Source organism: Geotrypetes seraphini, chromosome 4, assembly GCF_902459505.1.
Source record: "Geotrypetes seraphini chromosome 4, aGeoSer1.1, whole genome shotgun sequence".
Classification (NCBI taxonomy): Eukaryota; Metazoa; Chordata; class Amphibia; order Gymnophiona; family Dermophiidae; genus Geotrypetes; species Geotrypetes seraphini.
The window spans coordinates 67,650,377-67,666,082 of record NC_047087.1 but is presented as its reverse complement, the minus strand read 5'-3'; the positions used below and the strand labels follow the sequence as shown (position 1 = coordinate 67,666,082).

The 15,706-nt window shown below is 43.5% G+C and overlaps 1 protein-coding gene across 2 annotated transcripts in view; it reads right to left on the bottom strand.

The window, feature by feature from the left end:
- Nucleotides 1-369: 369 nt before the first annotated feature.
- Nucleotides 370-15,706, bottom strand: part of MRPL39 (mitochondrial ribosomal protein L39) — a 29,600-nt gene continuing 14,263 nt past the window's right edge. For both annotated transcript variants that reach the window (XM_033943244.1, XM_033943246.1), the window contains exons 6-10: nt 12,594-12,706; nt 11,186-11,251; nt 10,316-10,469; nt 2,730-2,777; nt 370-505 (exon numbers count right to left, since the gene is read on the bottom strand). In XM_033943244.1, the coding sequence (XP_033799135.1) occupies nt 476-505; nt 2,730-2,777; nt 10,316-10,469; nt 11,186-11,251; nt 12,594-12,706 (411 nt within the window). In that variant the 3' untranslated portion in view covers nt 370-475. The remainder of the gene's footprint in view (nt 506-2,729; nt 2,778-10,315; nt 10,470-11,185; nt 11,252-12,593; nt 12,707-15,706) is intronic.

The window sequence follows — 15,706 nt, the reverse complement described above, 5'->3', positions numbered from 1 at the left end:
CAGAAGTGGCATTAGGCGGCCTAAAGTGGCTAAGGAGATGCAATTCACATCAAAGGTAGGTGCCAGAAATGTAGGCCTGGAAAACCCAGCCTACGTTTACTGGAGGTGAGATTCTCTACCCATTGCATGATTGACATGTGGTCAGCAGCTGCTGACAACAGCACCAGTTTCATAATCCGGGCCTTAGTGGCTGGTAGAATATGAGAGACGTAACAAACAGTTGGCATCGCTGAGTATCAGATAATGTTGACAGGTAGCATAGTGTAGGCGGTGTGCAGCATGGAGACAGAACAAATACAGCCTATTACCAAGGGTATTTTGATATTAACACATTGCTGCATCTTGCAACTGGCATTAAGCATTACCCAGTTTCACAGTAAACACATGCTTAAGTTTTATTATCACAATCAGCATTCAGAATCTACACATATACAAGACAGATTACATTTTTAAAAATTTATAGCAAACACCTAAACTACGTTGGGGCATCCTTCTTTTCCATGACCTGTAAAACAAAATAAATATTAAGCATTCTTTCTTTTATTTTTGACCCAACAGTTTTCTCCTGTCCCAGCAACATAAGCTTTCACTCACAACTATCTAGATGGAGAGGACAGGCATCCCTATTTCATATCTTCTCCCAAATCACTTAGCCCAGTCACTGTGATGATAGTCCTCTGCCAGGCTCCTTCCCAATTATACAATCAGGAGTCCTAAATCCAGCAACTAAGCTCCCTTAGGTTCTCTTGACACCACTTTTGCAGCATGCCCTATCCTGGCAAGACTGAGAAATGGAAGATATGAACCAGAAATTGAATCCTAGAGCTCAGCAGGGCAGGGCATGGAATTACTGGGCTAGAGCCCTTTAAGCTTTCTCTTTATAGTATCAGAGAGACACTAATGTGGGTTGCACATTTCACTATATAACAGTTGTTCTCAACCATAATGTTAAGAACTCTGGAGGTTTGTTGTGGTGTAAACAGGAGGCTGTTCCCTCCTCCTCCATCCAGGCAGTAGTGGTACACTGAGAGGAGGTAAGCACGGCAGATACTGAGGTTTACCTCCAGCAGTGCTGCCCCATCATCTCAATTAATACAGCAGGCTATACGGTAGGCAAATTTAAGCATACCATCTCAAGCTACCTGTGGGACCAAGTTTCATGTTAAGTGTCACATGAGTATTCAGCCTGTCAGAAGATTTGGTCACCCAGTACATTCCAGAAACTCCAAGGTCCCTGATATACATACCTAACCAATCTCAGACACCCCTTACGCTGCTACTTCCCCATACACCCTAACCAACTCAAAACAGTCACCCCTGATAACCTATACATACCATACCCCCCATTTCACTGATAGATATATCTCCTACTCTTTCACACAACCCATTTATGGCAGATACCCTCCCACATACCACTCCAGACACTCCATAAACAGCCTCCACATACCATACTTCCCATCCCCTCTACCACACACCCGTCAAAACACATATACCCTCACACACAGCTAGCTCCCTAATAGAATCTGGGATTGTGGGAGGCACCATCTCATTCCCTGCTTCAGGCATCAGATTCTAGATTGCCTTAAGATATCTTTGCTTGATCTGCTGAAAGGCTGGTGTCTTCTCCTTCAGTCAGGTCTAAGAATGGTATCACCACTCTTTCCTCTTCTGAGCCTGGTGAGATACCAACTCTGTCTCTTTTACCAGGCCTAGAAAAGACACTGGAAATGCTCTATTCACTCCAAATAGCCTTGAATTAACAAAGACAACAATACCCTTAGCAGTAGATCCCTCTCTATCAGATCAGCTGCCTGGCTGAAATCAAGAGCTGCAACCCCCCCTCTATATGCGCCTTTATGCCCTCAAAGCCTCTATCAACCTGAAAACAATGAAATGTGTGCCACACATCCTCATGGTTTTAACCAGGAATTTGAGTGGCATATATTTGTGATTTAATGGCCTGACTGCCTGTCTTATTAATGAATACTTTATTAAATCGCCTCTGGTTTATGTGTTTTTAGCCTCTCAGAAAATGTTATTAAATTTTGCTTTATCAACTTATTGGATCTCTCTTTTACAGCAATGACATACATTTTTCATGTATTCACATGCAACACCTATTGAATGAGTATCAACACTTACAAACAAAACTAGGAGAAAGGAGACAGAATGCTGCAGCAGAACATTGGTTAAATCTAAGTCTGAGACGGTGCTGACAAGCCAAGGAAGCTTGCTAAATATTAGTGCCAGACTGAGAGACAATCTGAAAATTGTGCCTCACTCACTCAGGATGTGGCATCACAGCAAACAGGAAGCCTGGATCCCACCTGCCAAAGTTATGCAGGCAATGGGAAGTGTGAATGACAGCAGGCAGGCAACCTGGGTCGCATCTACTTAAGTGTGGAATGGTTGGAGAGAATCCCCTGGCTTTCAAACTACTTTTTATCATTTTCAAACCATCTGCCATACTTCAGTAGCGGAGTGACTGAAAACCTCCCAACATGCAAAAAACTTCCTTCACTCTTAAATCACCCCCCCCCCCCCCCAAACAAGTCCATATGCTAAGAAATTATCTATAGATAATTAGGAGAGTTCAGCAGAATGGTGAATGCCAGGGTTCTGGTAACCTGGTGCCAGCAGTTATTTTTTATTTTGATATGCTCTACATATCAAGAGTACCTGTGCACCACTGTGCATTACCTAGATGTGGAAAAAAGCCTAACACCTACCAGAGTCTTTGAGCGCTTCAGCAGTCTGTTCCACACAGTATGATGTGCCTGCAAAAGAAGAAAGATCCTTGATGAGCCAGCACACATCTTATCTCAACTCTATCAAGTCCCTCTATCAGTACCACTCAAATAGCACACAGATCCCCATACATTTTTGTAAAATCCTCAGTCAGTCACACACATCTTATCAACATTACAGGGACTGGTGCACACACTTCTCAACTACCCAATCCAACCAAGATCTAAGAGGTGAAAAGGTCTTGCAGATTAGCGATGCAGCCAAGACTCACAAGGCTAACTCTTGGTGCCATGTGCTCGTTACAGCAAAGGAAAGTGAATTCAGGTCAACTGAAAATAAGTTACTCTGGAACAGCTCCTTAACTAAAGGATGGAACAAATCTATAAATCTGCAAATTGTAACCTCAAGATCCCCAATGAATTTAAGAGTTCAAATCATCACTGAAGTATTTTAGAAATCTATCGTCTACATCTCTCTGCTGCCTGCAACCTCTTCATGTTTCATTATTGCCCCACACAAGGAGGGAGGACCAAGGGCAACAGCCTCCATGCACCTGCATGAAGGGGGTGCTGGAGAAGCAGGGCAGCTTCTGTCTCCAGCTTCTGGGGAGTCCAGCACAGAAGTGACATATGCAAAGAAAAAAAAGCAGCACATGGCCTTTCAGCACATGCTCTAGGTCTGCCATGTCCCCCTTCCTCCATGCAACTCAGATTTGTAGTTTTGAAGAGGGGAAAGCTGACAAGTTATGAGCATCTGCAAGGACTCAAAGACCCCTTAGTGCATGTTTGTTTGCAGTTGGGGAATTCACAGTATTGGCAGAAAGGAGGAAATGCTAGATCTGGGAGAGCAGAATGGGAAGAGAAAAGAAGCAAAAAGGAAGATAGAGAGATGCTGGACCTGGGAGTGGGGTACAGGGAAGGGGTTACAGCAGTAGTGGGGTGGGCAGAAAGTGAGAGGAAGATGCTGTGTGGCAGTCTACCAATACTCCTACCATTGGGAGTCATGCTCCAATATCATGGTTTCAATTGCAAAGAGCAGCCAAGTACTGCAGGATCCCTAGTGAACCTAATTTGTCCCTTCCCAACTGAAACTGTAATATTCCTGCAGCATTCCCAATGGTAGCAATTCCAATGGAAGGCTCTCACACATCTTAGAGAGAAGATTATTGGACTTGGGGGAGAAGAGAGAAAGGGAAGTTAATGGACAAATGGGAGAGAAGAAGAAAGAAAGGGGAGTTGCTGGACAGATGAGAGAGGAGAAATAAAGGGGAGATGCCAACTGTGCTACAACCATGATGTGAGACAGACCACAGCAGTGGGTTGTCAGAAGGATTTAAACAAAGATGAGGATGTGGTAACTGGAAGATTAAGTTTTACCTTCGATAATCTTCTTTCTGTTAGTCCCTGTAGGGTTCCATACATTAGATGTTCAATCCCTTCTTGCAATCCGGGAGTTACAAAAATCCAGAGCTTCCCCAAGGCCCTGAAGAATGATGTTAAGATTCCATGAAGTGAAAGGAGGACACAAGGGAGGCCACAAACGAAGCGCTTCTCTCATAAATCTGGTCACATCTGGATGAGCTGTAAGTGAACTAGAGAGCCTCTGCATGCTCTGAAGCATGAAAGGCTTACAACCTGAACTTTAAGGGAGGCCACTGTTAAACCCTTCTCTAGGCCCAACAGAAGAAAAGCCAAGACCACCGAAATGGGAGCTCTCTCAGGCTGATGGAAAACAAAACCTTCCAGGCTTTGGCATAAGAAGCCATAGTAGGGGTTTCTGTGATTGCAAAAGCATTGAGAGGACTACATCTGAAAAACCGCGCTTCAGCAAAGCTAAGCGCACGTGAGCCATACCAGAAGACCAAAATGCTGTGGATTCTCCATAGGTACCAGACCGAGAAGGTTGCCAGGGAGAGGGAGGTTGAGCTTCCTGTCCCACTGAAGACGAGGCCTGTCCAGAGCAACTCAAATCACGAAGCTGGGATGCATCACTATCTGGCGGATGAACCGATCAATCGGAGGCCACAGAGGGGACACAAAGGAGCTTGTGAGGTGGCCAGGGCTGAACGAAGGCATCCTGCCCTAAGTTTCCACACTTTGTTCAATGACTGAAGAAGCGCATAACCCTAGACACCATCAAGTCCATCTGGAGCCGACCCCAGTGCTGTATGATCAGAGAGAAACACTTTCTGCAAGAAGGACCATTCTCTGGGTCCAGGACTTGTCAACTGAAGAAGTCTATCGATTCCTGCCATGTGCGCTGCCGAGAGAGACAGAAGACGTAACACTGCCCAGCGAAACAGCATGTGAGCCTCCTGGTCCGAGAGAGCACTTCTCGTGCCCCCTTGATGAATTATATATGCCACTGACATGGCGTCTGAGAACACTCGCACCGTTGTTCCTTCCAGAGTGGGATAGAAGCAAGTAATGCCATGTGAATCATCTGAAACTCCAAACGATTGATCGACCAACACCACTGATGAGGAGACCACTGCCCCTGAATGGAGTGGTCCCCACAGTGATCATCCCAACCTGACAGGCTGGGATCCGTCATTAGAGTTAACCACTTTAAGATCCAAAGAAACTTGTCCTGACGGAGAACCTCTCCCTGAAGCCACTAGTGCAGACTTCTGGTGCCTGGTGCTATCCAGGGGAGCGACATCTGAAAGGGATGATGTTGTGGAGACCATCAAAAATGGAAGGACCCAGGGGAGTGCCTCCAAGGAGGCTGCCACATGTACCTCAGCACCTGAAGATAATGACAGGGCATGGGAGCTGAAGGTTCAGGAGATCTCTAATCTGCTGCTGAAGTTTCAAACTGTTTGGCTCGGGAAGAAATGCACTACCCTTCTGGGTGTCGAACAGAAGGCCCAGATACTCCAAGGCCCGAGACAGCGTCAACTGCCTCTTTTGAAGTTGACAATCCAACCCCCAGCTTGTAGTAGAGAGACAACCTCTCCACCATACGGGCGCACTCGTATCGAGATGGAGCCCATATCAATCAGTTGTCCAAGAAAGGATGGACCTGGACACCCTGCCTGCAAAGAAAAACCTCTACAAGAACTATCACCTTCATGAATGTGCAGGGAGCTGTGGTGAGCCCAAAGAGAAGAGCCAAGGACTGGAAATGCTGTTGCAGAACATGAAAACACAGAAATCTGCGATGCTCCAGAAATATTAGAATAAGGAGGAAAGCCTCCATGCGATCCAAGGACACTAGAACTCTCCAGAAGAGACAGCAGCAATAACTGTACGCACAGTTTCCATTCAAAAATAATGAATCCACAGGAAGAGATTGACCGACTTGAGATCCAGAATGGGCCTCCAATTCTCTGAGCTGTACTTTGGCATGATGAAATATAAAGAGTATCTGCCGAAGCCCGATTCATGTTCAGGAATGGATTCTAGTGCTCAGATGTCCAAGAGATGCTGCAAAATAGCGCAGACCCTTGACTCCTTGTCCAGCCAACCTGCCAGCAAATCCAGAAACAAGCCGGAAGCAGGCAAAATAAATTAATCATGTGCCCCTCCCGAATGCTGTCCAGCACCCATTTATCTGACAGGCAAGTCCACTCCTAGTAAAATTAAGTAAGGCGGCCCTCTGGAGGGATATTTACGAGAAGTAGCTGCCCAGGATCTGGATGTCTTGAGGATTACTGGAATAGAAGAGTTGTCACGGGACCGTATCCCTGGGAATATTTCTGGGAGAAAGAGCCTGAGGATCTCTGAAGAAAACTGTTTGAGGGACAAAAATTACTATTGTCCTTTCCCAAAGTCCAGTGAGACTTGTGCACAGGGAGAGACTTAGAGCGGTGATCAGCAATACCAGCCCTACCCTGAGGTCATCCAGACCTGTCCTAAAAAGAAGCTGACCCTTGAAAGGAAGTCTGCTTAACGTGGCCTTGGAGCCAGTATCCCCAGCCCAAGGACAAAACCAAAGAGGCCGGCACGAATGAGATCAGAAAGGGCATCTGCTACATAATCCACACTGTCCAGCACTAGCTGGGGACAGACCTCCACTTCCCTAGAGGGCACCCTGCGCAATCTCACGTGACAGGCACCTGTCACAAAGGAGGCTGCTGCCACCTGGAACCTGAAGAAGACACTTCAAAAAGGTGCTGTTTTTAAATAAATAAAACCACCACTGTGCAATCCTGGAGTCCTTAAACACTACTCTTCCAACACTAAGGTGGTCCATTCGCCGGGTATCCTGTGCCATGGCAGAATCCACAGGTGCTCAACAAGAGGAAAACAGGAGTCCTCAGAGAAAGCTTAGACAGAGCTGGAAAGAGAAACCTGGGTCTGTAACCAGTACAGTATAATCACGTTATACCAGGCTCGCTTATAATGGAACCTCTCATATAGCAGACGAGGCTTGCAGGTCCCGGCCGAGTGGCATTATAAACATACAGAAAATCAACAGATATAGTGGACTCGCATATAATGGACTTTCAGATATACGTGACAACTATTTTGGTCCCCAGAGCCGCTTTTAGCTGTAGTTTTATTCAGCTATAATGGACATGCAGGCTCAACCTACAAGGCACGTGGCATGCCAGTGATATAGTATCAAAATGCAGACCAGAAAAAAAAATGACAGAGTATTTTTCTTTCCAGTACAGTATTCTGGGTTGCAATAATTTCGTGCCATACTAATATTTTGCTGAGTTTTGTTATTGATGTTGCTGATATGCTTATGCAGTGACTGTTTTTCCAGGTCCCTTGAAGTCCGTTATAACGGGATTATACTGTAGATGGTCACAGATCCAGAGCCAATCCAGTGCAATTAAGGCACACATTTGACAGATTAGGGGCTGGGGAGTCCATCCCAAATGATTTTTAATCAAATCGAGGGGGTTTGAGGCAGAAATTTAAAAACTTTGGGAAAAAAGACTGATTAAAATCCAAGATGGCCATAGCCAGCGAATTTGCACCAAAAATAAACAAAATAAAAAAATAAAAAATAGCGATTTAGGGTCTGGGGAAGTGGGGGACCTGAACCCTACCCTCAGAAACTGTGAAAAACGAGTTTAAATATGTTTTACAAACCACCCCCAAAGTTCCCATAGAAAAATAATGGAGGTTACTCACAATCACTGAAGTGCCTTGCCAATCAGCATTTTCATACAGCAGCTGAATGGAGAAAATTATTTTCTGCCTCAGAATAGCTGCAAATTGACCAGACTTGAAGATCTTCGGACTGCCAGTCGGCTGGATATCGACTGTAACTTCCAACCCCATGGATCCTCTCCACATAATCGGGGGCAAGAAATGCAGCCTGCACCCTGAAACCTGGGGGATTTTTGCTCAGGATACATACAGCCTGCGCTTAAACCCCTGACAAACTCAATGGGCAAGCAAACTCCCAGGGGAATGGACCCCGAGTCAAAGAATGGTGGCACACAACAGGCAGGCTCCACAGATCCACCAAAGTTTCTCTGTGAAGCAGCAGTCCGGACTCGCGGTATTGGGAGGACCACCGGAAAGGGATCTCAAGGCACTGAAGCCACTGAAAAAGGCACAGAAGAAAAAGAAGAACAATTCAAAAGACTTCTGCATGGATTGCTTGCAAAAATTGAAACTATAGGGGGCTCTAACCCACTCAGTAAGGTAGGAGGAGCACATACTCAGAAAAGTCTGGATTTCTGCAACTCCCGAATTGTGCGATGAGATTGAATCCCTTCATCAAGGGGGCACGAGAAGTGCTCTCTCGGACCAGGAGGCTCACATGCTGTTTCGCTGGGCAGTGTTACGTCTTCTGTCTCTCTCGGCAGCGCACATGGCAGGAATCGATAGACTTCTTCAGTTGACAAGTCCTGGACCCGGAGAATGGTCCTTCTTGCAGAAAGTGTTTCTCTCTGATCATACAGCACTGGGGTCGGCTCCAGATGGACTTGATGGTGTCTAGGGTTATGCGCTTCTTCAGTCATTGAACAAAGTGTGGAAACTTAGGGCAGGGTGCCTTCGTTCAGCCCTGGCCACCTCACAAGCTCCTTTGTGTCCCCTCTGTGGCCTCCGATTGATCGGTTCATCCGCCAGATAGTGATGCATCCCAGCTTCGTGATTTGAGTTGCTCTGGACAGGCCTCGTCTTCAGTGGGACAGGAAGCTCAACCTCCCTCTCCCTGGCAACCTTCTCGGTCTGGTACCTATGGAGAATCCACAGCATTTTGGTCTTCTGGTATGGCTCACGTGCGCTTAGCTTTGCTGAAGCGCGGTTTTTCAGATGTAGTCCTCTCAATGCTTTTGCAATCACAGAAACCCCTACTATGGCTTCTTATGCCAAAGCCTGGAAGGTTTTGTTTTCCATCAGCCTGAGAGAGCTCCCATTTCGGTGGTCTTGGCTTTTCTTCTGTTGGGCCTAGAGAAGGGTTTAACAGTGGCCTCCCTTAAAGTTCAGGTTGTAAGCCTTTCATGCTTCAGAGCATGCAGAGGCTCTCTAGTTCACTTACTGCTCATCCAGATGTGACCAGATTTATGAGAGAAGCGCTTCGTTTGTGGCCTCCCTTGTGTCCTTTCACTTCATGGAATCTTAACATCATTCTTCAGGGCCTTGGGGAAGCTCTGGATTTTTGCAACTCCCGGATTGAAGGGACGTAACAGAAAGAGAGTAATTGAAGATTGTATGTGCATAAGAGACATAAGAGCTGAAGACAGGGAAAGAATGAAAGATATGCAAGGAACTAGGGCTAATGAGAGGAAAAAGAAAGTGGATGAAGACTGTGGATAGACTGAGTACAGAGGGTAGAAATGAAGTGACAGTGAAAAACAGAAGGAAATAAGAGGCAAGGGAAGGGGGCAAGATAGGCAATGGGAGAAACTGAGAGGGCAAGAGTGGGAGAAAAGATGAGAGAAGTAGATGTAAGATTAGTAAGTAGGTGAAAGACTCAAGACTGTAGGGTAAGAAGGGATGAAACTAGACTGAATACGGCAGAAAAAAAAAGATGGAGGAAGGAGCAAAAAGGGCAAGATCAATGCAAAGAGGAATAGAAGAAGAAATAGCAAATGGACAGCAAACCCTGGAAAGAGTTAGACGAAGGAAAGCAGAAAAAGAGGGACTGGAACAAACATGATTGGAAAGATAAAATCCCCAGCCAACAAAGGATAGAAAATACATTTTACTTTAGAAATGTAATTGAAAAATATCAGTTTGGGGAATGCCCATCTCCGATGTCTTTGTATTTTGCATTTTTGTTTTATTTCTCTAGTGTTCCACTGCATGCACAGCCTGGTTTATCAGGGTTCCCCTCTGCATATTTCTATTTCTAATTTAGTAAAGGTATGTCTGTGTTTTTCCATGTGTAATAGAGGTGAGTGATTCTATTAGTGGGCTATTTCTGTATAAGACCATTATATAATATGAATTGTGTTGCCTATTCATAGGTAAGATAAGGCTGGTGCTTCTAAGTTCTGGTTGTGCTGTTCTAGTATGGATTATAGGTTCTACCTGGTCTTTTTGTGTAGTTTTATAAAAACATTTAATAAAAGAATGGGATCCGCCTACTAGTAATGATGGAAAATGCTAGCAAGGCGGCAACCCTGGTACCTCCCTTGCCCTTAAGATCTTGCCTCGAGATGTCTGGGTAGAGAAAGCCCCTGGAACCTTCGGACATGAGGGATACGATCATCAGGAAGGTGATGAGCAGCAGTCACTGTGTACTGAAAACAGAAGCTTGTCCTGGGTATATGAGGCCCTTCACTGATATCCACAAAGTCCCCGCATCTGATTTATAACAACAATAAAAATCAATTAATTTTGCTGAACGTCTATCCTCATCCTCCAAAATATGTTAGAGGAAAATGCAAAGTATTAATTGGTTCTCAGTATGAAATCTCCCTATACAATAATAGACAGGCTAGAAAGGACTCCACCATCTTTCCAGACACTGCACTTAGGGGCTGATTCAATAAATGGCTCCTAAATCAGCCAGTGTCTAAAAAAAAAAAAAAAAAAAAGGGCACTGGCTGCATGTCAATCATGCTTAGGCGCAGTTTACAGAATCACAGCAAGCGGCACCTATGTATAAACTTAGGCGCTTTGAAATGTAGACAAGGGTTTTGAAGACCTACATTTCAGGTGCCTAAGTTTTTGGAGAATCGCGCATAGCGGCACCTAACTCACACTCCGCCCATAGAAATGTTCATTTTGGCTTTAGGTGCCACTAAGCACATTGCAATAGGTGCCTATCTTTTACAGAACACTGCAAATCATTTGCATGAAAACTTGGTAGTGCTTTGATCGCTAGTTCAGAATTGGCCAACAACGATCCAGTCGGTATGACTGACTATCTTTAGTGCATCCAGGCCAATGTAACTTACTCAGAAGCATATAACTGTGCTAAAGTGACAAAATTCTTCATAATGAGTATGCTAAATGTTCCCTGCTGGGATCTTCTTCTGCTATTCTCTTTGCTTTCTCATTAGATACAATCCACCTACCTATGTACTTTGACCATTCCTTTAGGGTCATTAGACGCTCTCTTTTCTATCATTGCCAGTTTGTGCCTGAAATAAATCAAGTAACCAGTTAAAATGAGAGGTTTCACTTATGCTTTTATAACCTTTTTTTATTTAAACCACAAATAAAATAAAGCAAATAATACAATCAACCAAAGGATTAAAAGCTATAGATATATTTTTAAAAATCAACCAGTTTCAATCTCAATACTGTATCTCTAGTATTAATACAATAAATTCTACTCCTACAACCTCCCCCCTCACCCCAAATTATCTAATCAAACTATTTAAATAAGTATCTAGGATCACACATGTTGTTCCTTCAAGGTGATCCCATTCTAACATAGAAACCATTTGTTGATTATCCTCAACAACACAACTCTCCTTAACTGCCCACCTTCCCCTCCCTACTGCTCAAGGTTACAAATTTAGAAGATGTAACCCTTTTATCCAGTTCACCTTATGTCTCATCAGACATTATATCTCTATAGGTCAGGAAGAACAACCTTTCCCCAAAGTCCCAAGACAAAAGTGTGACCGTAGTGTAGCCTTTTATTATTCCACAAGAATCTTCGTAACACTTTGGGTAAGCAATTTAAGGGCTCCTTTTATCAAGCCGTGCTAGCGGTTTAACACGCGTAATACCGTGCGCTAAACCGCTGGCCGCGCTAGCCGCTACTGCCTCCCTTGAGCAGGCGGTAGTTTTTAGGCCAGCGCGGGGGTTAACGCGTGATGAAACATCGCGCACGTTAACCCCGCTAGCGCGGCTTGATAAAAGGAGCCTTAAGTCTCTTGTTAGTCAGAAACACTGGAAATATCTGTAACACATATTCCCCCTAATTCTATACAAAGCGCTCAAAACTGCGAGCACAAATTTGGGCATGTACCCAACTTGTGCGTGCAATTTCTTAAGGAGCCAATTAATTCCAATAAATTGGGTGCTAACAATCAATTATTGGCACTGGTGGGCAATAATTGGAATTTATGTATGCATCTTTCTCATCACTATTATATAAAGATGTGTGTGTAAATTTTTCCAAGTGGATCAGAAAAGAAGCATGGCCACGGGAAGGACATGGGCGAGTCAGGACACTTCTAAGGTTTGTATACAGTGTTACAGAAGATGGGAGATCCACGCCTTATTTAGGTGCAGGGATTTACTCCTCATGTCTAAAATTCTGATTCTAATTAGCCAATTAATTGTGCTAAGGAAACACACTGATTCTGAATTTTCCTATTTTGAATCTTATTTGATCTCAAAAAACACAGATTTATACCTTTTTATGGCAAAAGAAAGAAACGCAGGTATCATGGTAAGAACTTGTAATTCTCTTTGTTATACATGGGTTCACAAACTTTTTCTCAACGTTGCATTATCAAGAACACTTACTTATTGTGCTGAAATATATCCATTGCCACTTTAGCTTCTACTTCCAAAGGTTCAAATGGCAGGTCCTTGTGAATGAGATTCAGAACATCTTTGGTAAAAGAATGAAGGTTCTCCTTAAAACATAAACAAATTATGATCAACTCCATATCCCCCCTGTTCACTACGATAAGCTTATATTCCCCTTCCTCAACAGTGTCCTTATATAGTCCTAATCAGGCTTCTCTCCTTGTAGTGCCTTGTTATATGCATGTACTATATTTGTCTTAGTTGATTTCACATTAAGGACTAACAATAGATATTCTGAAAGACACTCTTCTAATAATTTTTCTGAAATGTATGGACCTTCAAACCACCGTCGGGTATAAAACACCGATCATTTTAATCTTTGTTGGTCCAGCCTTTATTAATTATTTATAATGTGCTCATTTTCAATTTTTCTCTTTGTTTTTTAAGTTGTTTTTTCTTAAAATTTTCTATATATTTTCAACGGAACGTCACTTAGCTTTAACCCTTCCCCATCACCAGATAAAGCAGCAAGAACTCAATCCACATCAATATACATTGTGGTTACGCTATAGCTGGATGTCTGATTGGCACATATTCTTTAGAGGAAAGTAGACACCTGCTTTCCCTTTTAGAATACTAGCATACCATATTTTGGGGAGGTGGGGGAAATGGGGGGAGGGACTCGATCACTCGAGTGTGGCACCCCCAAGGTCGGACGAACCCCCGAAAGGGTTCCCCAAGATCTGTCCGGAAACCAAAACAGGGACACTATGGCCACTAATCAAATCTTAAGGCAGGTTAAGTAGTTAAGGCAGGTTAGTAGATGATAGGACGTAAGTTTTAGGGGGCGGAGACTGAGTGGGGCCGTGGCTGCACCGGTTTTACCGGATGTGTCGTTAGACGCCAATGTCAGGCTTTAAATAGGGAAAGAGTTAGAGCCCTGTTCATTCTCCGGTCCTTAGTAGCTGGTCACGCAGACAAGGAATAAGTCTCTCAGAATTGTTTTGAGACTTCTATTTGAAATAACTTCGTGTTATGAATAAAAGCGAGGTAGGTGGAAAAAACCACTTTGATCCGAAAGAGGTGTAGTAGGGATTTGTGCAAAACGGAAGAGTAGAGTTTTGCTTTTGAAAAACAGTTTGTTTTGCAATATAACATATAAGTAAGTTTAGAATATAATGTAGAGAAGAACATATAACCTATAAGATGTAGTAGAGAAAAATCGTTCCCAATAGCTATCACCATATTACTTAGTTTAGCGCAAAGAAATAAAGAGGTGGGGGCTAAGGTTGAACCCCGTTTTAAAGAGAATACTAACGGAATTTGCTTTTTCTGTAGTGAAAGTCGTCGCTTTCCTGACGAAGCCCCGTGGTAAAGTTTGGGTGCGAAACGGAGATCTTCCGTAGAACATTGAAGTAAAGGAAGTGAGAACAAAATATTGAAGTGAAATAAACATCAGGAGAAATACAAAGAAAAAAAAAAAAAGATAAGTGATCCTACACTATATGGAACAGCAAAGCAAAAAATTTATATATTTATATATTTTATAACAGAAAAAAAGAAAGATTTGAAAGTTAACAGAAAAAAGGAAAATTTGAAAGGGTTAAGTAAAATGCACATAATACAAATATAGAGAATATAGGGAATACATAAGGGTTCAATGATAGCTCACGGTATCGGCCATTGACTTTGAAAAATACCTCAATACTATGGCTGTGAGCACTTGAGATCCCGGTTAATCTCTAAGAATTGTTTTATAAGAGTGCATTTGAGATTTGTGCGACAGCGCATTACAATAGGTGGATAGTGAGTTTCACAATAGTAGATTGAGTGGGGACACTAATCAAATCCAACAGGCCCTAACTAACCAAAGGAAAGATTGCACCTGCTGGAGACTGAGAACAGACTGACTGTAAATGGGACTGCACAGCTCACTTGTACTACTGCCAAAAGTCAATGTGTTCTCAGTCTCCACCTGCGAGCAGAGGAGCATAAACATCCATTCTGTGCCCGTCTGGAAGGACTAAAAGAAAGAAAATTAGCAGGTATGAAATAATTTCTCCGTATCTGACATGCATACATGCATGCTTGTGGCACATACACGAATATTCTAGTACTTTAAACATTTATTCAAGCATGTTAGTACCTACTATACAGAATTATCCCTGAAGAACTGAAGAATCCCTTCCTTGCTCAGTGTGGCAACCAATCAGTTTCTATGTTGATAGATTCAATCTTTCTGCACATAGGAATGTGTATACTGCACACACAGGGATATATTAAAATTATGAGATTTCCTACTCAGAGTTCTCTAGTGCACAGGGTCTACATAGAAAGATTGTTCAGGGCTTCTGGACCAAACCAATATCTTCCTATATCACCTGGGGCACTAGGCAGAAACACTAAACAAAAAATCACCATACAAGCAGTCTAGGCATATTATATATGTATATTACAGGTCTCCCTTCATATTTGCAGGGGTTAGGGGCAAAGCTCCCTCACAAATATTTAAAAAAATTGTGAATAACTTTAGAACCCCCACACTGACACCCTCACGGTCCCCTTCACAACTTACCGGTATCTTTAAAGCCGGGCAGGAGTAATCTTCCTATGCTCCAGCCCCATGCAGATTCACTATAAAAAATGGCTGCCTCAAGTTCCTGTGTCAGTCTTGCGAGACCACAGAAACTCATGAGACCAACAAGGGAACTTCAGGCAGCCATTTTTTTTATAGCAGATCTGCATGGGACAAGAGCGTAGGAAGATTTCTCCTGCCCCATTTCACTGCTAAACCACCAGGGCCTTAAAGGTAAGCTGTGGAGGAGTTCAGGGGGTGTGAGGGAGGCGGGATAGTAGAGACTCACAAATAAATATGGAGTGTGTGAGCGAGTGTGTAAGTGAGTGAGTGAGTGTGCGTGTGTGTTATACCACTCTCCCAAGGGAGCTCAGAACATTTTACAAGCATTTTTCCCTCTCTGTCCCGGTGGGCTCGTATATTTATATATGTGCCTCTGTGAGGAGGAAAAAGCCTCAGAGTCCTGTCAGTTCTATTAGTTTTAACAGCTCTGATGGACATCCTCAAACAAAAAAAAAAAAAGCCCTCCTCA